At 36.8% G+C, this 20,000-nt stretch overlaps 2 protein-coding genes across 2 annotated transcripts in view; one reads left to right on the plus strand and one right to left on the minus strand.

The window, feature by feature from the left end:
- Positions 1-2,360: 2,360 nt before the first annotated feature.
- LOC125662789 (SKI8 subunit of superkiller complex protein-like) lies at positions 2,361-12,078 on the minus strand. Its single transcript, XM_048895139.2, has 11 exons — positions 12,025-12,078; positions 7,975-8,002; positions 7,644-7,749; positions 7,200-7,285; positions 6,912-6,998; positions 6,508-6,656; positions 5,970-6,063; positions 5,008-5,101; positions 4,306-4,398; positions 3,884-3,962; positions 2,361-3,128 (listed from the first exon to the last, which is right to left on the minus strand). The coding sequence occupies exons 1-11, from the start codon at positions 12,049-12,051 to the stop codon at positions 3,036-3,038; spliced, it is 936 nt and encodes a 311-aa protein (XP_048751096.1). The 5' UTR covers positions 12,052-12,078; the 3' UTR covers positions 2,361-3,035.
- A 158-nt stretch (positions 12,079-12,236) lies between these two features.
- The window catches only part of LOC125661990 (tetratricopeptide repeat protein 23-like), a 20,769-nt gene continuing 13,005 nt past the window's right edge, over positions 12,237-20,000 (plus strand). Inside the window, exons 1-5 of the mRNA XM_048894158.2 lie at positions 12,237-12,359; positions 15,842-15,998; positions 16,127-16,304; positions 16,931-17,054; positions 18,123-18,405. Of these exons, the coding sequence (XP_048750115.2) occupies positions 15,844-15,998; positions 16,127-16,304; positions 16,931-17,054; positions 18,123-18,405 (740 nt within the window). The 5' untranslated portion in view covers positions 12,237-12,359; positions 15,842-15,843. The remainder of the gene's footprint in view (positions 12,360-15,841; positions 15,999-16,126; positions 16,305-16,930; positions 17,055-18,122; positions 18,406-20,000) is intronic.

Raw genomic sequence — 20,000 nt, forward strand, 5'->3', positions numbered from 1 at the left:
ATCTAGGCCTACTCTAGTAAAAAAAAAAACCCACCAAACTTTGATATATCAATTATAACAAACCACGGTAAAAACTCTCATACAGTAAAAACATTGATTTACTATGGTAAAAACATTGATTTACTATGGTAAAAACATTGATACAGTAAAAACATTGATTTACTACAGTAAAAACATTGATTTACTACAGTAAAAACATTGATACAGTAAAAACATTGATTTACTATGGTAAAAACATTGATTTACTATGGTAAAAACACCGATCGATACGTTGACTTTTACGAGCGAATACGTAATTTCCAGCTTGATATGCATTTTTGCACGCCGGTCTGACATGTGATATGGATTTTCGGTCGTTGATATCGGCTGTTGTGACGTCACCCGTATCACACAGCGCAGAATCTGCATAATCATTACCAAGTATATATGATAATGTTTTTATCAGTCATTAATATATATTCCTAGGCCATTTAGAGATTTTGAGAAAAACATTGCTTCCGTCTGGTATCATAATTTTCTCAGTTAATGCCCCTCTAAAGGATGCATTTATCGGGCCCCAAATTTGTACCTCTTCCGCCTCCTAAAGGGGATTGGTGGATGGGATAAAAACCCAAACATGGCAGTAAATGACCTCTAGCACTCACTGTTTAAAAGTTATTAGCATGGCTAAAGTTTATGACAGATGGGACAAAAACAGTACCACCCCACCCTCCCGATACTCATGTAAAATATCAAAGCTCTAGCACTCACTGTTTAAAAGTTATTAGCATGGCTAAAGTTTATGACAGACGGGACAAAAACAGTACCCCCCCCCACCCCACCCAGGGTAATAATAACTTTTAAACAGTGAGTGCTAGAGCTTTGATATTTCACATGAGTATTCCTTGTGACAAGACCTTTCCCTGGAAATCAATGTATCAATGTTTTTACCATAGTAAACCTTTTGACCTTGGCATTTGACCTACTTAAAAAAGACGACATTGGTTATAACTTCTAAATGGTAAATATTAGAGCTTTCACACTGCACATGAGAATTTCTTGTGACAAGATCTTTCTACTGGTACCAAGATATTTGTCCTTGTGACATTGACCATCTGGCCATTATGGGGGGGGGGGGGTGTATTTGTTTTAAAATGCTCTAAAGAAGGGAGGTTTGGGGTTGCTCCACAGTAGGAAGGGTTGGGGTTGCAACACCCATACCTTTCCAGTGGCGGATCCAGGATTTGTTAAAACACGCATTCTGAGAGTATCGCATAGCAACATATAGTTCCTACCGGTGGCAAAAATTATTGGACCGCAACAATATTCGTAGTTCATAATGTAGGTTATGATAAAAGGGAACCAGGGTATGAATGGTTGGAAATGAACTACAACTCAGGTACAAAGACTAGACCAAGAAAAAATTAAAATTAATCTGCAACTTGTACTAAGCAATGAACCGAATATCAAATGAATATCTACTAGCACAAAAAAGTCCAGAAGACTGAATTCATGCTGTTTTTCTAAGTCCAAGGGCCATAACTTAGTAAAAAATCAAAGGACTGAGACAAAACTTCAACTGGGTCTGTAACTTGTTATGGCAAAGCAATGTGCCAAATATGAAATAAATATCTGCAAGAACAGAGAAAAATTGTGGAAAACTGATTTACCGGATTGACGGAGTGCAAGCTTCAAGTCCCTTCGACTTCGTCGGTAGGGGACTAAAAAGAAGGGGGAAGGGGTATAGACTGACAGAGGGCCTGTAGTCTCCAGGGCTTTGGTTCTTTTGGTTACTGTCAAGGGTTATTCTAGCTGTACTTTATTCTTAATAAAATCAATATAACACCATTGAATCATTTATGCACTTGTTTGTGTGTATAATGTCAAATCTTATGCTTTTGCTGTTGTTCTATTTTTCTAAATCTTTTTTATGGATACTAAGGAAAGGGGAAGGCTCGAGTCCCCCTCTAAATCCACGACGGCTCATCCTCTAGATCCGACATTGAACAAGGACTTGTGCGTGTTATTTTACACTCTCTGTTACAGTCCATTTTAAAGTGTAAGCGATAAAACGGAGATACAGTGAATGTAAGCGATAAAAGAAAAATACAGTGAATGTAAGCGGTTTACTTTGTAAATAAATGATTATAGGTTACGCATGACTTTGTAAATAAATGATTATTGGTTACGCATGACCTTGTAAATAAATGATTATTGGTTACGCATGACCTTGTAAATAAATGATTATAGGTTACGCATGACCTTGTAAATAAATGATTATAGGTTACGCATGATTTTGTAAATAAATGATTATAGGTTACGCATGACCTTAGTTATACATGATTTCGATGGATACAAAACTAACCAATCACACTGCTGTATTCAAATTCATTCATTTATTCTAGTTATGTGAATGAAAAAACTCTCCTGTACAAAAATACATATAAAATAGAATCATTTCAGAACCGCTGCGATTGTTCAGACCCAGTAACTTGCTGAATTTGTCAGCTGTCAATATACCTCACGCTAGAAGACGGGGGCGGGTCATTAAATTTGGTCAACTGCTTAAGACTGAGTAAGGGGGTCATGCAAGTACCTGTTTCTAAATAAAGACGAGGAAAAAAATCATGCATTGTTGAATGATGTAAATCAAGTGTTGTGACGCATTTTGTCAGCTTTAAAGCCAAAATAATTCACTGGTTTACATCACAGTGTTACTGAAATGATTCTACATAATCCAAAACACGATAGACATGTACAGCAGATACCCCCCCCCCCCCCCCCTTCTGTTATAACTCGTTATTGTACAGCAGATACCCCCCCCCCCTCTGTTATAACTCGTTATTGTACAGGAGATAACCCCCCCCCCCCCCCCCGTTATAACTCGTTACCGTCTTCATTACAGAGGTGTCGGTTATCACACAATAACATAATGGCTTCATAAGCCAGTGGTTGGAAGTCTTATATAGTTCTTCATTAAAAATACTGTCTGATGACAAGGACGATGAGAAAGATGTGACAATGTAGATGATGATCAGATGATATGATGGTCAGCCTCAGACCGGTGGACAGTCGTAAATGTGTACAGCACGGTCATCTGATACGGACACGATTTTGGACCCTGCACAATTGTATTTTGCACTCCATACCTACAAAGTAAAAAACAAATGTGTATAGATCAAATGTATGTAAATATAAATACAGTTGTGTATAGATCTAAATATACAGTTGATTTTCGGTTTCTCGAACACCGATATCTCGAATACCATGGGTATGTCGAAGTAAGTCGAAAGTCACAAACACTTATTCTTTCCCCCTCGATATCTCAAATCTTCGGATATTTCTAAGTTTTTTCTTGATCCATCGAGTTTGAGATAACAAAGTTTGACTGCACATTCATTGAACAGAAATTAACCCGGCACGGATCAATAGTTACAATACATGACTGATGTGCTTCTCATTAATTCTGCTCCTCATTGTGGAGAATGCCTGTTTTGAAAATTATTCCACACATGTTGTCCCATTCATTGATCACAAAGAGGCATCATTAGAAGAGCAGATTTTGGTGAATCTATACTTCTTTCCCTATATAACAATTATTCCATGTATACTTTGGCATTAAATAAATATACAAAACTCTACACCTCCCTCTCCTTGGATCCTCCCCATGAAAAATTGGATCTCCCGCCACCAACTGATAGTGTAAAAGTAGACTGTATAATGTATCACAACCAAAATAAAATTTACTTCATATAGATATAGATGCTTAGACATGATACAATTTATACACGTCAATACGTTTCAACCAAATGGACCCCCCCCCCCACCCTCTGAGTGATTTCCCCCTCTCCCACCCCCCCCCCCCCTTTCTGGGTGGAGCAGCCTCTCTCTGACGGATACTGACCTGGTCGGAATGATCGTAGAACGTGTGGACACACTGCCGGCTGCCGGCATTCCATATTTTGACTGTCTTATCTGATGAACTGCAGGAAAAAATATACAAATCAAAATAATCATCCAGAAAAATTAGGCAAGTGTGGAGAATGTTTTTATTTAAAAATTTAATATGAAAGCATAAAACGTCCTCAATCAAATTCAAATAAAGCTTATTTTCCTCTGTTATTACAGAGTGTCTTACTAAAATCTTTCATGCTCATCTTGCATAAAATCAAACACATATCTTGTGCTAACAAAATCATAAATCAGGAAAATATTTACCAACAAATACGATATATTTATGTATATCTCCTAAATCTATTTGTAATATGTGTAGAAATACAAAATGCTGAAATCGACATCTAAAATTAAAAATTTCTGAGTACCAACCTCGACACAAAGTGAGTATTGTCCGGACAGAAATCTACATTGAGGATCCAGGACCCGTGCCCAGACAAAGTCCCGACGGAGTTAGCATGTTGTCTGAAATAAGAAATTACGGAGTTAGGCCAAAAAAAATTAACAGTTTCTCAGGTCCCACCACATCCAGTGAAAAGGAACTGCCTGGAATTTATTTCATATTTGTTTATTTATGTAAATGAGGCAACTCTTTTGTTATAGATATTTATGTAAAACTTTCAAAAGGTTTTAATAAGATTGTAAGTATATTTTTGGCCTAATATCTAATTTGCTGTTTTTCCATTTTTTTTCTAATGTGAAACAAAAAGTTCAGTTTCTGCTCATAAGGGAAGCATATTGATCATCTCTCAACAAAATGAAATATCGACAAAATCCACCCAATAGGATGCCCACAAAAACGATTGATTGCATAGTACAGGTGTACTTAAATCAGAACCGGGTTCATATAAACCTAGTGTTCCGTGAATACTCACACATCATAGATCTTAATCTGGTTATCATCAGAACCGGGTTCATATAAACCTGGCGTTCCGTAAATACTCACACATCATAGATCATCAGAACCGGGTTCATATAAACCTGGCGTTCCGTGAATACTTACACATTATAGATCTTAATCTGGTTATTATCAGAACCGGGTTCATATAAACCTGGCGTTCCGTGAATACTTACACATCATAGATCTTAATCTGGTTATCATCAGAACCAGTTACCAACAGCTGAGAATCTGGTGAAAAACACAACGACCGGATTGGTTTGGCGTGACCTGAAATCAAAAATAGAAAACTGTAACAAGCCCCATTTCATTCACATCAAAAGCTATGACCACAAGCCCCATACCTAGGACCACAAGCCCTATACCTACGACCACAAGACCCATACCTACGACCACACGCTCCATACCTACGACCACACGCCCCATACCTACGACCACATGCCCCATACCTACGACCACAAGCCCCATACCTAGGACTATGACCACAAGCCCCATACCTAGGACTACGACCACAAGCCCCATACCTACATGTATGACCACAAGCCCCATACCTATGACCACAAGCCCCATACCTAGGACCACACGCCCCATACCTAGGACTATGACCACACGCCCCATACCTAGGACCGCAAGACCCATACCTAGGTCAAAGTTCATGGAACTTCATCTTAAGCTGGTGACATCTCTAAGCATTAAATTTCTTGAGTGGGTCGTAAAGTAAACATACAAATAAAGCATTAAAGCTGTATCTATTTATTCAGGAAACATTAACCTAGATTTAATTTGTAAAAATGCATTGCCATTAAGTGTTTAAGTATGATTACAATAATATCCGTGTAAATGTTGATTGTATTTCGAGTTCCACATGGTAACAACAGGTGTAAACATCACCTATTTCATTTGACAATGCCCTCCTCCCTGCATACTCTAAATTGTAATTTTCCTTTGACCATAATGATTTCCAAGAATAATTTCCAACCACATATGAAATATGTAGCCTTTGTACACCATTCAAGTCAGATTTACCACAATCCACAATCATCTTATAAAACAAATATAAAAACAAACAAAATTCTGATGTTAGAGTTATGTCCCTTATCAGAGAGACAATCAGCCTTAAATGTTTGCTGAGAATTACCTTCAAGTGTGTGAATTAGCCTTCCTGTCTGTGTGTCAAAGATGTTAATAATCCCGTCTATTGCACCGGACGCGATTAATTTCCCATCAGGACTCTGTAAACAAAATTCAAAAAATATTAACGATCCCATCTATTGCACCAATCTATTGCACCGGACGCGGTTAATTTCCCATCAGGACTCTGAAAACAAAATTCAAAAAATATTAACGATCCCATCTATTGCACCAATCTATTGCACCGGACGCGATTAATTTCCCATCAGGACTCTGAAAACCAAATTCCAAAACAACAGAGTTACAAATCCTCGAGTTGAAAGCAAATTAGAAAACATGAAAATTTAAGAGTGTTGTTAATGACAAAAATTTAAACAACAATTTTAAGATATCACTTTTTTCCAGAATGTCAAGCTATTTTGCAGCATACCACAAATAAATACACTGAGGCAGAGTAATATCTTTTCATTCATTATATACAAATCATTATCTCTTGTATATGTAAAGGATTTTATATAAATTTGCAAAAAGGATAATTAACTTACATAAGCAATACTTAATGTGAAGCGCCCCCTGGTGTCTAGAGATTCTTCTTTACGCCCAGACTCAACCCCGAACAGGTTAATTTTCCCACTGTGACTTCCTGTTGCTAAAATCCTGGAATCCGGAGAAAAACTGATGGTCCAAGCATCAACTGCAAAAGCAATTAACAGCTTTAAACACATGAATTGTTTAATGAATTTTCATGGACACAGAATTGCATGGAAATGTCAATATTGTATATACAGTTTCATTGATAGGTGGAGTGTGGTGTGATTGGTTGTTTCATAATACTGCGATGATACATCGTTTCTTTCATTATATGGCTTTCATAATACTGCGATGATACACACACATTATATATTCATTATCTTCACTATCGATACACACACGTCATATGAACACTCACCTGGCCCCGCCTCCATACTTTTGATACATTTTCCCGTGTCTACATCCCAAACCCGCACATGGCTGTCTAAGCTGCTCGACGCAGCCACTGAAATTAGACGATGTTGGTACAGGCTAAAATCACAAGTGATGTAACAACAGCACACCATGCTAAACATTATAAAGAAAAACAAAATACAATGGAAATTTTTAAACACAGAAAGGTACACTGGAAATTTTCCACCACAGTTCAACCTCCTGATTAGAGATTTTCAGAATGTACAGCAGGCTCCCTGTGTAAAATACATACATGTGCCACTCAGGTTCATATCCACGGAGACGACCCCGAGCTGGTGACCTTCCAGGGTGTGTCTTAGCTCCAACTTTTCTCCAGTCCTGTAATCACACAAACTGACATCATCTCCACAATAACAAGGATTTTGAAAAATTATTGGGGTTTTTTTTTTTTTAATATTCAATGACCATTTTTTAAACATTGATTTTTTTAACAAAAATTCATGAACTTTTTAAATATTTCTTGTCTTTTTTAAATATTCTGTGGCCATTTTTGAACATTTTTTGATTTTTTTAAAAATATTCAATGACTTTTTAAAAAAAAAAATACATGGACTTTTTGAATATCCATAGACTTTTTCATCATTTCATATGTGTTTCTTTATGGGTCAATGGTCACACAAACATTTTCACAATAACAAGAGAAAGTGTTTACCAACTTTAAACTAGTTAGATTTACCATTTCCATATTTTGACCAGGTCATCGATGCCTCCGGTGATAATGTTTTCCGATCGGTCTCGATCGCTCTGTTCCCACGCACAACTCCAAATGCTGTCTTCATGGGCTAGTAAAACATGGAAATCAGCTGTTAAACTATCGAAAAATCATCACTGAAAATCTAATACTGTAAGATGGAATCCTTTTAAACTTTTCCAATTCACAAATCAATATTGTCCGTAATAAGTATTCTGACAATTCAATAAGTTGATAAAATTGCCTGACTATCTAAGTGAACAGCCTGAGTGTGTAAAATTCAATCTGAAGAAATATTCTGGGAAACTGAGCTTACCATTTTCCTGCTTGAATATTATGGAATACTGAAAATAGAAAATATCTATGCATAGAGTAAGGTACGTAATATAGAAAATATCTATAGACATAAAGTAATGTAATATAGAGAATATCTATACATATATTTATGCATTGATTTATCATGTGTGCGGTGTTGATTGACAATCAGATGTTAGTCAACTCTTACACAGACAATCAACTCTCACATAAATAATACAGCATTTTTTACGTATATTGATGTATATATGTACTTAAGGAATGGCAAGTATAATTTTTGCTCATTTTATACGATATAAAGTAAGTTGGGGGCAGATTCCACATAATATACTGCAGAATGGTTTATACAATAGCATAAACTGTCTTATATTGATATAATTTAATGATCAATCAGGCTTTGACATTTACTTTTTTCAGCACTAGACCAGTCGGGCTACTTCAAATGATTTTTACTAGACCTGACTTTATATCCACTAGCCCTGACCAACTTTCCAGGACCCCCCCCCCCCCCCCCCCTGATAGTTTCTCCATATTTAAATACTTCATTTAAATGACAAATGTTAAGTTTGAACCAAAACGTATTTAATTGTCTCAAAAATATCTTAATTAAGTCTCGTCATTCCATTTGATTTTCAAACACGTTTTCTGTTTCTTTAAATTCTACCCGACACGGATATGCTTTAGTCTATTTAGCATAAAATGGCCTCAACCGGCTTTTTATTTAATTTATATTTCATAATCCCTGCTTTGTTTCTTCCTAACCTTTTCTTTTTTCTCCTGGGACGTCTTTCCTTGTGGACGAGAAGTCGTATTTAAATATAGAGACATTCCCGCACATATGTCAACACTGATAAATAGCTGTTTACGACGTAATTTATTGACTTGATAAACACTTTATTATAGTAAATTCAAATAAACCGTTTAAAATTAGCGTCTAGTAGATGTCGTAAAACATCACTTCCGACCGCGACTTATTTATTAGAACTAAAAATAAAGATTATTCCATCACACGGTTCAAGATTGCTTGCAAACTCTTTACAATTATTTTCTTTTAGTTAAGAATAAAATATCTTACGGTTTAAAGTAAAGTTTCTTGTTTATTTTTTAACACGACCAGTCGGACTAGTAAATCAACATTTTACCCGACCGGACCTATCATTTAGTAGACTCGGTCGGTCGGACGTGCCTTAGTGTCAAACCCTGTCAATTCTAAAGAAAATATTTTAATAATTTTAAAGGAGTCTGACCAATATCGCCATAACAAAATGGAAACAAAATAGCCAAACGTATTGTGACATCATTCCTGTGATGTCACAGAGCGTGCCTAACTTTGTCAATATGATATTAAAGTCAATGAACCAATGAAATTGCATGTTACAAGTAAAATTAGATTATAGTAAAATGAGTGACTAAATGAAAATGGTCATACTCAATGCTATAATTTTTTGTTTGTTTGTAAACTTAAGGGGTGGGTGGGGGTAGGAATTGGGGTGGGGGTGGGTATATAATCATATCCACAGGTACCCGTGTTTCCACTAAATCCAAAGTTAAAAGTAGGGTACGCGAAGGCTGAATTAAACCGTATTTTTCAACATTAAAACGTTATTTTCACGAGTACACAAAGAAACATTCTCGTCACTATCTCCATTCAAATTGCCGGTATATTTAAGATACTGAACAAGAAGGGTTCATTTTTCACTATCAATGCAACTTTAGAATAAGAATGTTCCACCGTTCAAATGATAATGTCCTACAGAACCAGTTTAATGATGGTAATGTCAAATTAAATCAATATGAAGGTTTAATATTCTTCTTTTGAAGAATCGAAAATTGCAAATTGAATGAAGAAAATTAACCAGATCGCCCTGGCATCACATCTTTTCCCTCTAGCACTGATTAGTCCTGCCTGTTCATCTCTCAATTCTACAGGGTAATTCTGTGTCCACTGCACATCATACACTTTCTGTCTTCAAGCTCTTTGCAAAAGCTACGTTTCACTGCTTCTATATGGTAGTGGGTGTTTCTTCTGACATTGAGCAGTCGTTTTCGAAAAAAGCAGGGTGTTCTGATGATAGTTTTCGGTAAAATGGCATCAATTTGAATTGAAAAAATTTACATTTTAAAGCTTTCAGTTTACAATACCATTTAAAGATTCTTTTGTGGTGATAGAGACTTATGAACTATCCATGTTGAATGAGGTTAGTTGTGTGGTAGTATTGGTCTATATTATCTCCATTTCATTATTTTTACTTACTTGTCTACGTAAATTTCGATCTTCATATTCGAGTTGTTTATTTCATGAAACAGGAAGAGAGTTATCTTTTATTTTCAAATGTATTTTATTACAAAACTTCTCATTGGTTACTTCTAGATTTATTATCAAATCATATTACAGGTAACTTTTACTTTCATTCTTTTTGTTAAGAATAGTATTTAAACCCGAGCACAACCGTGCTCGGGGCTTCTGCTGAGCCCAACCTTGCAACAAGATAAATATCAGGAGTTGCCTCACCCTGTATTTTTGATTATTGTTTCTTTTTTTTCCAATTTAGTTATATTTTTCTTTCAAGCCACATTCATTCCCCGGGATTATTATTTTGGTATTTATCATACAATTGTTGAACTTTATTAAAGGTTTAAAACTTTATTTATTATTTTATTACTAGCCTCACTCTAGGCGGACTCAAACTTACCTGGAAATATCTAAAGGGTTGAATACTTTACATAACATGTATCATCATTAAAAAAAAAAAACACACAACGCGAAGTAAAAAGAACATAACAATAGTAGTGGCAGAATGTCCAACTACTACAGTTGTATTAAATTTTAACTTTTAATTCATGAATCAGTGATTTTTTAAGGCCCATTTTGGGTCCGAATTTCGGCCCTTTCCCCTCCTAAAAATTGCCAATTTTCCCCCAATTTAGCTTGCATTTTTCCCAATAACAGAATTATGAAAGGAAAACGTATTTGAAAAAAAAATAAACATTCGATGTGAATTATATACACAAGACTTAACAATGAGTAATGGGAATGATGATTTAGATAGAATAGTTGAAAATTTTAGAAGGTTAGAGAAAATTAGATGTGTAAAATAAAGATAATATTATGTTTGATATGATTTTAAAACTTATATACGATAAAAATAGATTTTTCCCAATTTGACTGAAATGTCGACAATTTTTCCCAATTCGAAAGCCACAGGACCCTTATTAAAAATGTAGGAAAATCACTGTGAATGCGTTCATTCTTTAGTGATTTTATAATAATTTTGGATCAATTCTGAAATTTTCTGCTACAATACCGGTATATGGGAGGCATTCTGACTTTGGTGAGGCCGGGGGTCTGTCTAACTGTGGTGAGGCCGGGGGTCTGTCTAACTGTGGTGAGGCCGGGGGCCTGTCTAACTGTGGTGAGGCCGGGGGCCTGTCTAACTGTGGTGAAGCCAGGGGACTGTCTAACTGTGGTGAGGCTGGGGTCCTGTCTAACTGTGGCAAGGCCGGGGTCCTGTCTAACTGTAGTGAGGCCAGGGGCCTGTCTAACTGTGGTGAGGCCAGGGGCTACTTTTAAATATGCTTTGATATGAATTACAAATAAAGTGTAATTATAGTAGGGTATTAGGTGCACCTAACTGGAAGCAGTGAGTGACCACGTGACCTGTGGGACATACACAGATTCCCTGAGATGAAGTGAACATTGGTAATCACAAAGTTGAAGACTGAAGCAAAGTTTACAAATTACATAATCTCTTGAACATTATGCTTCAAAAATTATCTATGGCAGTTTAGATATGTATACAATTACATTTGTAGGTCATAGACTTTCGATGATAATCAAATATTCTTGGAAATGTAAAATTAAGCAAGCACTGGATAGCACCTGCTGTTTCCGTAGCTTAGCCTAGGCATTGCATTCTTGTCTGAATTGACCACAAAAAATCCATGGGTGTATTTTCTCTAACGAGTACACAAATATATTGTAATTAAGAGCAAATCAACCAGATGTTATCACTGATAGATAGGTACAAAAACCACACGAAATGAAACGTACCAGTTGTGAGAGACCCGTGTTCGCCATGTTTGTTGCTATCCATTCGTTGGTAAGTCGTACATGATATACTTCGGAGCAAAGTTTTTGAATAATTTGTTGAACTTTGCAACAGTAACCCAATTTCAATATTCGTGTGAGCTATACAATATAAGAATAATTTATTGAAGGGAGCAATTTCAGCCGATGCCACTTATTTTAAGTCCAACCTAACTAAAATCCAAGATGGCGGAAAAATCATAAACAAAAAATATTGCTAAGCAGCAATTTTGATAAATATCGAAAAATTACACGTGCATGGTTTGAACTTAAGTGACGAAAAATAATCAAAAGATAAGGTGAGGTATAGTTTTCTATTGACAACGATTAGACTTCACAATAATCTGCTTTTATTGCCACAAGGCTAAAGTTGTGTTGTGACGTTCTGATGTAGGTGCTTACATCCCATTGATCAGGGCCGGGCTCAACATTAACTTTTTCCCTACTTGTCCATTCGGACAAGGGACAACGATGTTTACTTGTCCGAACTTCAACTTCACTTGTCCGAAATTTTAAAAAAAAAGGATCTAATATTATCAACTCAGTCGTCACGAAAAACTTTGTAAAGCACAGGCCCTTCGGGCCTCCCAGTATAATAATTGTGCAAGCCCGAACAATATTTTACAGGCCCAACATGTTTTTTTCTAATTTGACCACATGTCATTTTCTGATTCTACACTATAGATATATGCATGTTCTACTGTAGGAAAATACAGGTCAAGATGATCATAGTTAGAGAACAACTGACATTAAAAGGATTGTCTTATTTTATTTTTCAACATATTAATCTCGTAGATACATCAGCAGCTCATGTTCAACTTTGTTTTGTATACACCGCGTACAAAACATTTTGTTTTCTCCAGAATCAAATGTTAGCCAAGGCCTATCCTCGGTCCAATGGGGCATGAATTTTCACTCTTTTCTCCTCGTACGATAGGTTTTTTGGGGGTTTTTTTATCGGATGGTTGTGATTATGAAATACGCTTGGGTGGTTTTGAATTTCCTGGACGAGCCCCCTCCCTATACTTCAGAAAAGGCAGCATGGTTGATCGTTTTTCTATGCGAAATTTGACTACTAAGTCATGACATTTAGTCTGAGTCAATCTCGTGCTTTATTTGTAATATATACAGAACATATAAGAAAACATTTACAGGCCCGCCGGACTCCTGGGTTTAATATTTTAAGAAGCCCGATCCCGATTTTACTGGCCTCGAAGACTGCTTGAAAACTATTTAATTTACTTAATATAGAGCTCTATATAGTCTATTTTTATACCTGCTTGATTCATCTTTTCTTTTTTTTATCTTATTCTCTTGATAAAAACAACAAACACATAAAAACAAAATTTTATCTAGACTAATCCTATCTTGAATTAATGACTTCGTAAGATCCATGGATGATTGAAAGTATTCTCTCACCAGAGGGCGCATTACGCAAGCTTCACGGAGTGCACGGAACTCTGGGTAGAGAATGGATTGAAAGTAGTACACAATAAGTGAACACCAATCCCGATTGAGTTTGACTCAGCTAGTTTACATAGCGATTGATATCGTGATCGAAATTCATTTTCATGTACTTCAGACTCTCAACTACCGATAAACTTTTCACAAAATCGTTTGGAGACTTCTTTACATAAAAAAGGACTTGTCCAATCGGACAAGTGCCCATCAATATTCACTTGTCCGAAATGTTTTTCCACTGGTACCGGACAAGCGGACAAACGTTAATGTTGACCCCTGTTGATTCTCTCATATATGATCCCAGATACGGAGAACTCTGTTAAAATGTTCAGCTTTTTGTTGTACATGATTCTTTGGAGTGCTGAAATTCTAAATAATATCGTTCTCTGTGCAAAGAGACTGCTTAAGCCAGGCAACTCAGCAGAACTCTACAGATATTTGAGAGATGCATTGTACTGTATAATCTGTCTAAACCGGCTGTGTGTGGTTCTAAAGAAATTGGCCGGTTTACACAGAGTCCGGAGTGCAGAATGTTGAAAAGTATGAGAGTTGCTTCCCTTGTATTCGCTGTCTAAATTATGCATACATGTGTAATGATTGCTAACGTTTTACTATATCACAAAAGAATTCAAAATGTGAAAATATAAATGCTAGTGTTTTATTGTTGTGTTCTTTTGAAAAAGTTTCAATTTTTATTAAACAGTATAAAAATCTGAGAATTATTCGCGCACTTTTCTGTTGGTAAATTGTCGATTTTGTCTACATCATTGCCGACTTCAAGTGCTACATCATGTGCGTTCGTGAAGTTTGTGTTGTGTTCGTCTAAAAATTTTCTTTCCCAGCTTTCGTCGTAAATGTATTTAATGGAAATATCGCTTTTAACTGTCTCAATTTGTGAAACGGAAACTAATGTAATACCGAGTGATCGACCGGATATGTCGAGTTGAGCTAACTTAATTAACTGTATATCATCACTGTCTGACTCGTCGGAGAGCTCCGAGAGGTCTACCCTGCTTTTGGAAAACATGTCTGGGTGGTTGACAATTTTGATTGATTCCAAGAATGTATCGAATTCATCGATTAATTGAACTTTGTCTTTTATTGTCAGTTCTCATCTTTGTCGTTATGGGGGAGGCTCGTGCACCATCACCTCGTGCTTGGTGCTGTCATAAATTGAAAAGTGCATCCCCAAAAATTAGATTTTATTTTAAAATGATTACGACTCATAGCCAGTTGAACTTACAAGAGGCTTCCCTTGAGACACCCTTTGTGTACACCGCGTGTGATCAATCGAATATACCTAGAGGTTGGTCATCGTGGGGTGACTGGTTTAAATGCGATAATACGGGACTTTCGAGATATGGATCCACTCTGACTTTTATCGCGCGTTGAACATAATTGTAGGGCATGTCACTTCCGAATTACAATAACAACTAAGTAAAGAAACATGGAATATTTCAATTGCTATCAATTACCTGCATTTAAATGCTATCTTTGAAAGAAAGGAATCACTACAACCATTTTATATAAAAAATACAATTGATTAAATTATGTGAGTCGGCGCGGGAAATAAATCTAGGGAATATCTTGAGGATATCGGTAAAACTTCACGCCTTGCATCCAATGATACGTGTCTAAATGCACCTTTTCCCTTTCATCTAATTTACATTCAGGTACTAAGCACCAATAATGACTTGGGTCGTCATCGTGGGACTGTGCATAGCTCTTTACGGACTGTCTGTTAGCGAAACACCATATGTATCAATGTCAACTTTGCTCTACAATTGGTTATTATCACGTGACCGTGGTGTATAAACGTCAAATATAATCAGTCATTCCGGCATATCCTGAAAGTTCCGTATTAGAGCTAATTGTGAGCAGTTGGGTTCTCGTGTAATCCAAATATGACTGACGTAACAATTAGAGTGGTGTATCATCGAGGGGCCGGTTTACACAGGATAATATAAGTTCATTAATAGCAGTGGGGACCGTGTAAGCCGGCCGATATACAGAATACGCAGTATCCAGAGTACAGGGAATTATTAATAAAGGATTTGTTAAAGAAATGTTAGGGACTAAATTTTGTGACCAGAATTGACAGAACGCCGGAGTACTCAGAGGCCGGTTTGGACAAATTATACTGTATTTTCATAAGAAATCAAAAACCGTGAATAGCCAAGAATCAAGACGATTTTAAATACTACCCCCTTGCCTCTGTCTCACAATCCAGCAAACAGCAGACTGTAAATAGTTTTGTAGCGGGTTTGGTTTAAACATTTGTCAAACATTCTGCTGCAATGAAGATTTCTTTTAATTTTAGATATGTCTGATGAGGAAGAATTAGGCTTTGGTGCTGGTGGTCCAATGGTGGTAGAGGTTAAAGGTCGTAATCGTCCATCGAGTTCGCACAGGTCATCACCAAGACGACATTCTCCAAATCATGATGACTCCGATGATTATTCTGAGGATGATACATGGTAAATAAAATTTCAATCAATTAATCTGGAATTTTTCATATTTATACTTTAGATGGAATAGTAAAGTAAGTCAAAACAAATTGTATGTTGCCATAGTCAATTACGAATTACGATAAATACCCTTTAAGGTCTGCTGAGGAGGACGAAGACTCAGACGAGGAATTAGCGCCCCCTACACACAGAAGTCAGAGACGGTCGCACCGCACACCACGTAAAAATGGACGTTCTAAAATCAACATGACTCCACCAGACAAGAAATTAAAGACAGCAGAGAAGAAAGCTGTGAGGTTCACAGAAAACGGGAAGGTTGGTGGTTAAAGCTGTAAATCGGGAAGGTCGGAGGTTAAAGCTGTAAAACGGCAAGGTCGGAGGTTAAAGCTACCGGGTTAAACGGGAAGGTCGGTGGTTAAAGCTACAGGGTTAAAATGGAAGGTCGGTGATTAAAGCTACCGGGTAAAACGGGAAGGTCGGTGGTTAAAGCTACCGGGTAAAACGGGAAGGTCGGTGGTTAAAGCTGTAAAACGGGAAGGTCGGTGGTTAAAGCTACAGGGTAAAACGGGAAGGTCGGTGGTTAAAGCTGTAAAACGGGAAGGTCGGAGGTTAAAGCTACAGGGTAAAAAGGGAAGGTCGGAGGTTAAAGCTACCGGGTAAAATGAATTAATTGTCAGCTAGGATTTCAATGCTTTACAGTTACAGTATATTTTGAGGTATTGTAAGACGTGGAAACTTTATTGCATAGTTTTGTTGTTAATTCGGTTGTATGTGTGTGTATCAATCAGTATTTTATTACGATAAGTTCTTGTTATGATTTGTCATAATAAGATACTCTTTAAAATTAAGATAAAATAAAGACTGTCATACTTAACTTTTTAACTGTAATGTTGTCATATTTAATCATGTCACTAGTTCTACACATTCCTATAAATATTCAGGTTGACAAAGCTATTACCGAATTGACAAAATGCCTGGCTCTGAACCGGATTTTGTATGGAGCCGGACACTGGAAACTGGCTCGCAGCCACGCTAACCTGGCTGAGGCGTACCTGGACCTCAAAGGTATGACATCATGTAAACCAAAGGTACTGATAGACATCGGAACACATTCAAGTGTAGATGTCGAGTGTTGATTAGTATTAATGTTGATAGATTGATTAATTATTTGTTTTACGACCCGTCAAGAATTTTTTACTCATATTGAAACGTCACCAATTGTAGGTAAAGTAATACAAATTTAAACCTATGCTTAGGGCTCAAGGCCGTAGCAGTGAGGGCATTCTTTAATGTGCCATTGCCTGCCTTTGACACCGGCCCTCAATTCTTAAAGTCATATCTGAAAGACCTGTGATTCTCAATTCTAAATGCCAAGCGTTTGGCGAAAGAGCAATCACTACCTATGTTAACGTCTTAAGTTTGAGGCGGCCATGGAACTCGCGACTCCCAGTTAGGAAGCTCTACCACTGAGCTACCGCGTCCTGTAAAATGTAATAAATATTCATGTTGATGTCTTAAAGGGACTGATTCACGATTTTCCCCAAAATTTTATTTTTCACTTTTAATGATCAAAATCTATTGTATGATATGTTTTAAAAATTTCACATAAAAAACAAGGTTATACATTATCACAGAAGCTCATTTTAGAGAGTTCATTATTTGTTTTGTAAACAAAGATTGCGGTGTGTTATTGTTTACGAAATTTTCAAAAGAAATGGATATTGATCTAAGTTCATTTTAACTTTCACATTTCAAGCATTCTCCGAGCAAAATGTGTCATCTAAAAGTCAAAATGTGCGACTATGCAAAATTAAGATGCTTTATATTACTAAATTGATATTTCATTTGTTTGTTTGTATACATAAAAAGACTCGAGTCTTTGTTTACATAACACATATTTAAGGCTAAAATATAGGATTTATTCTTGCATTCAGAAAGTAAAAATTTTGGTTGTCAACATTAAATGAGTTATAGTTTTAATATCTAACATCAATAATAAAAAACATTTTGTTCAAAAATCGTGAACCAGTCCCTTTAAGGTGATGCATGCTCTTTGTGTATGATATCTCTTTATGACTGCTTGCTGTTTGTCTCAGATCTTTTGAATTTGTTCTGTTTTATTTCCTTCTTTAGCCTACGCAGTGCAGGCTGAACATCACACAGAAAATGCAAAATCCATCATGTTAAACTCCGTCACAAGTTACACCACGGACCAGGAAAAGGCGGATATCTACGACGTCCTTTTTAAAATCTACTACATTGAAGGTCGTGCCATGGCCTCCTTAAAGAAATACAACGAGGCTGACCAGATGCTGGCCAAAACAGAGAAGGTGGTTGGTGAGCTGAACAAGCTGTCCTGTGTAGATGACAACCAGCTGGACGATTACGAAATCAAGCTCACTCAAGCTACTGCAAGGTAGGAAATCAAACTCACTCAAACTACTGCAAGGTAGGAAATCAAGCTCACTCAAACTACTGCAAGGTAGGAAATCAAACTCACTCAAACTACTGCAAGGTAGGAAATCAAACTCACTCAAACTACTGCAAGGTAGGAAATCAAACTCACTCAAACTACTGCAAGGTAGGAAATCAAGCTCACTCAAACTACTGCAAGGTAGGAAATCAAGCTCACTCAAACTACTGCAAGGTAGGAAATCAAGCTCACTCAAACTACTGCAAGGTAGGAAATCAAACTCACTCAAACTACTGCAAGGTAGGAAATCAAACTCACTCAAGCTACTGCAAGGTAGGAAATCAAACTCACTCAAACTACTGCAAGGTAGGAAATCAAGCTCACTCAAGCTACTGCAAGGTAGGAAATCAAACTCACTCAAGCTACTGCAAGGTATGAAATCAAACTCACTCAAGCTACTGCAAGGTAGGAAATCAAACTCACTCAAGCTACTGCAAGGTAGGAAATCAAACTCACTCAAGCTACTGCAAGGTAGGAAATCAAGCTCACTCTAGCTACTGCAAGGTATGAAATCAAACTCACTCAAACTACTGCAAGGTAGGAAATCAAACTCACTCAAACTACTGCAAGGTAGGAAATCAAACTCACTCAAACTACTGCAAGGTAGGAAATCAAGCTCACTCAAACTACTGCAAGGTAGGAAATCAAGCTCACTCTAGCTACTGCAAGGTATGAAATCAAACTCACTCAAGCTACTGCAAGTTATGATAATAAATTGAGCTCACTTAGGATTATGAAATCAAACTCATTCAAGTTACTACAAGGTTAGTGATGAAACTCAGTGATTACAAAATGAAGCTCAGCCAAGCTTACTGCAAGGTACACATGTCTATAATATAGGGCTCACTGCGAGTGTCACCGGTGGACAGGGAATGCTTACTCCTCCTTGGCACCTGATCCTACCTCTGGTGTGTCCAGGGGTGTGATCGGTGGACAGGGAATGCTTACTCCTCCTTGGCACCTGATCCCACCTCTGGTGTGTCCAGGGGTCCGTGTTTGTCCGTCTCTTCACTTTTTTATTCCTTATAGGAGTTATGAGATTGATCACTGTTTGTTACCTTCACCTTTCATAAAACTCGGTGATTACAAAGCAAATCTCACTAATGCTATCACAATTTACTTGGTTAACTTTAATGAGTATGAAATCAATATTGATATTAATCTACCAAAAGGAAGCTACCAATCTTTGGTTTCTACCAGTACAATGCAATCAATCATGACTTGGGGTACTCCTTCATAAAGCAATTATAAAACATTTATCTTATTCATGAAGATCCGTACAATTATCTTATTCATGAAGATCCGTACAATTATCTTATTCATGAAGATCCGTACCGTTATCTTATTCATGAAGATCCGTACAATTATCTTATTCATGAAGATCCGTACAGTTATCTTATTCATGAAGATCCGTACAATTATCTTATTCATGAAGATCCGTACAATTATCTTATTCATGAAGATCCGTACAGTGATCTTGTTTAGAAGTGATCTCATCCGTAACGTTATTGTTATTCAGTGTTCTAATCATGTAGTAT

The sequence above is a fragment of the Ostrea edulis genome, chromosome 8 (genome assembly GCF_947568905.1).
Source record: "Ostrea edulis chromosome 8, xbOstEdul1.1, whole genome shotgun sequence".
NCBI classification, from domain to species: Eukaryota; Metazoa; Mollusca; class Bivalvia; order Ostreida; family Ostreidae; genus Ostrea; species Ostrea edulis.